This window comes from Stegastes partitus, unplaced genomic scaffold (genome assembly GCF_000690725.1).
Source record: "Stegastes partitus isolate 25-593 unplaced genomic scaffold, Stegastes_partitus-1.0.2 Scaffold911, whole genome shotgun sequence".
Classification (NCBI taxonomy): domain Eukaryota; kingdom Metazoa; phylum Chordata; class Actinopteri; family Pomacentridae; genus Stegastes; species Stegastes partitus.
The window spans coordinates 349,363-352,845 of record NW_007578642.1 but is presented as its reverse complement, the minus strand read 5'-3'; the positions used below and the strand labels follow the sequence as shown (position 1 = coordinate 352,845).

The 3,483-nt window shown below is 47.4% G+C and overlaps 1 protein-coding gene across 1 annotated transcript in view; it reads right to left on the bottom strand.

Annotated features, from left to right (window-relative positions):
• Positions 1 to 305: 305 nt before the first annotated feature.
• Positions 306 to 3,483, bottom strand: part of LOC103366141 (uncharacterized protein KIAA0930 homolog) — a gene marked incomplete at its 3' end in the record, with an annotated part of 15,658 nt that continues 12,480 nt past the window's right edge. The window contains exons 2-3 of the mRNA XM_008293783.1: positions 2,635 to 2,783; positions 306 to 410 (exon numbers count right to left, since the gene is read on the bottom strand). Of these exons, the coding sequence (XP_008292005.1) occupies positions 306 to 410; positions 2,635 to 2,783 (254 nt within the window). The remainder of the gene's footprint in view (positions 411 to 2,634; positions 2,784 to 3,483) is intronic.

The following is a 3,483-nucleotide window of genomic DNA, read 5'->3' as shown; positions in this document are numbered from 1 at the left end:
TCAAACCAAGTCTAAAACCAGTCCAGAAACTGGTCTAAACTGGCTCAAATCAAGTCTAAAACCAGTCCAGAAACGGATATAGCCCAGTTTAAACTGGTCTAAACTAGTAGAAACCAGTCCTAACCACATCCAGAGCTTAGCTGAAGAGGCAGACCTGTTGCAGGCCCAACCTTCCTGCCAAGAACCTTCCAAGATGTTCTGAGTAGACCAGGTTCTGTTGGTGCTACGGTTCAGATGAATAAAGTCTAAACTGATCCGGACTCGACCTGATTGCTGTGATTCTGGATCGACTGGAGCTTCCTCACCTTCTGCAGGATCAGGTTCAGGTAGACGCTCTCCTCCCAGTCGATGTCCGGGTCTCCCAGGCCCGGCAGCTTCTTCGAGTCCCTCCTGTAGACCTCCACCTCCACCTGAAACAGAACCAAGGCCTGGGTCAGAACCATCAGAACCACAACACGCTGACTGCTGGTACTGAACCCACAGCCTGGGTCAGAACCAGAACCTCCTGATGAGCCACTGTCAGCTCAAACATGGACTCATCTCTGTGACCAGAGTTGTACCTTCAGACGGAGACACCTGGATGGATGTAAAACTGACTCCAGATCAGTTCCACATCCATCCAGGTGTCCCACTCTGAACCCTGGATCTGGTTCTGTTCATGTCCTCTGTCAGCAGCTGGTAGCATCAGTATTATGGGATGTCTTCATAGTGGTACCAGTCACCGGTTCCTGGATGTGGTTCTGTCCATCTACAGTGAAACTAAACCCACATCCTCGTTCCTGATGTTTTGTTCTTCGGTTTCAGGTCAGAGAGATACGAGGTTTACACCTGCCAAGATTCATATCACTCACGGACCAATTAGAGTGCAGGAGTGGTTGCCGTGGTAACGCTGTGTGTGGTGAACTGACGGACAGCGAAACAGACAGGCTGACATTTACACTGGGCTCACATCCTGATTCAGAGAAGTGAAACTAAAGCGTGGAGCAGACGGACGCTGTTCACCTGAACAGGAGCTCGCAGCTCATTGGACGATCACACAGGTGAGTGAGTCATGAAGCCAAACGGAGTCGCGTCTCTGAAGACAGACGCATGGCCGCTCCAATAAGTGGCTGTAACCTCAAAGGGCCCGTCTAACGCCTGGAGACCAACACGTTCCTGTGGTGATAATGGATTCTGACCGTGATGGTTCTGGTCCAATGTAGGTCAGGATCAATGAAGATCAGAGCAGGTTGGAAAACACACACATTTAAAACAGCACAGACCTGGTTTCCACATATGAGCGTTCATCTCCAGGGTTCTGGTTCTGGTTCTGGTCACAAGCAGACGTCTCCTCCTTCATGTGGTTCCGGTTCCACAGAGCTGCAGGACATGGACCTGAGTGAAGGAGCATGAGACGGGAGCTGCTGGACCTCAGAGTGTCTGCTGGGTTAAAGCTGCTGGTGCTGATGCTGGATGTGGAGCAGTGGTGTGTTGCCATGGTAACCGGGGACGGCGGGGGATGCAGGACAAACTCCAGAAGACAGACGGAGAGTCTGTTCACCGAATGAGGCTCCTCGTCCTTCACAGGTGAACCAGTCTGGTTCTGCTCTTCATGTTTCTTCTTTGTTCCAGAATAAAGACATTTGTTCTCAAAGTTCCACCTTCAGTCTTTTATTGGCGGGCTTGTGTTTGAGTTTTCTTCCTCTGCCTGTTGCTACCTTCATCTGTTGTCCTCAAACAGCTGATCCTGACTTCTTGTAACTTCTTCTGTGCTGTTATCGTTTCTGAGGCTCATCAGACTGACTTCAGGTTAAACTGTTGGTCCTAGACGATGTCACCGTTTGCTTCAGTAAAGGGTCATGTGACCAGAGCACGACCAATCAGAGAACAGCACAGCAACTGATGACGTCCAATCAGAAAGTGTCCGTTACAGATCAAGAGTTAGACTCGGACCAATCAGAGTAGCAGGAAACATCACACTGTTAGAATGCAGAACACACACCAGAACACCTGAACACACACCTGACACACACCTGAACACACACCTGAACACACACCTGAGCACACACCTGAACACACACCTGAACACACACCTGAGCACACACCTGAACACACACCTGAACACCTGTTTATGATGGGACAGCCAAGTCTACCTGTCTGGTTTGTATTACAGGCACCGACACCTGTAGTTACTACTTCTAGTTATTCCATGAATGGTTCTAGTTATTCTGTAACTAGTTCTAGTTATTCTGTGACTAGTTCTAGTTATTCAGTGACTATTTCCAGTTACTTTGTGACTAGTTCTTGTTATTCTATGACTAGCCCTAGTTCCTCCGAGTCCGTGCAGTGTGTCTCCATGTTCTGCTGCAGGTGGTTCTGATGCGTTCTGGACTCTGAGGCCTCCCAGAACTCGTCCTGTCTGACTTCACTGAGACCTAAAGGAGGAGCTGCTGCTGTAAAGTCTTTCTATATTCTGACCTGCAGCGTGTCGGTCTGTAAACATCGTTTTCTCTGCGGGTCCAGCTCTGACCCGTCTGGGTCAGGGTTCGGGTTGGATCTGCTTTAGTTAACGCTGCTGCTCGTTCACATTAATCACGTTATTCTCTGACAGTCGCAGGTTTTAGTCAGACTCTCCCCACGTCAGCATCGGCTCACCTTCTTGCCCTCGGTGTTGTCGGCGCTGACGTACGACAGCTTCCTGCGGACGTAGAACAGCATGTCGTCCTGCCGCGGCGCCCACTTCTCCATGAAATACGTCGAGAACATCCAGGTCCAGAACACGATGCGGTCATCCTTAAAGCAGCCTGGAGACAAGATAAAGGGCCCGATTAAACTGGTTCTCTGCTGCTCGGGTTGGTTTAGACCAGCTAACTGAAGGATTTCTTCAAGAAAACATCTGGAAACTTCTAAGACAGTAAAACCTGTGACTGGTTTTATTTAAATGTCCAACAGACAAAGAAAAACTGGACCAAGTGAAAATGAGAAGGTATTAAATGTGAATGTTGCCTCTGGCAGTAAACGTGGAGATATGAATCCACAGCTGTAGGGTTGGGCTTATCGAAGTCAAGCTTCTGAGCATTTCACTGAAACTCACGGTCATTTTATACAGATGAACTGAATAACTGAATAAGAATGATCACATGAAGTTCTTCAGTAACAGTAGAAGTTTTGAGACGTTGAGTCAAGTTTGAACTATTTCATCATTCATGACAGATTTTCAAACATCTGCATCAGAAGATCCACACATCAGCTTTGATCTCATATACGAGTTAAATGTGTGACATGTCTGGAAACATGGACTTTGTTATGACACTGTCCAAAACACAAACATTTACTGTGAAATAAAACTGAACATGATCACGTCACAGAAACTGCAACTGAGAAGTTGGAGAATTTTTGCTTTTAATTTCTATCCAAGCAGTTTCAGATGTAGTTCCTGTGGCCTCAAAAACAAATAAGAATAAACCCTTTAAAGGAACCTGTGAATGTCTGATTATAGTTCAG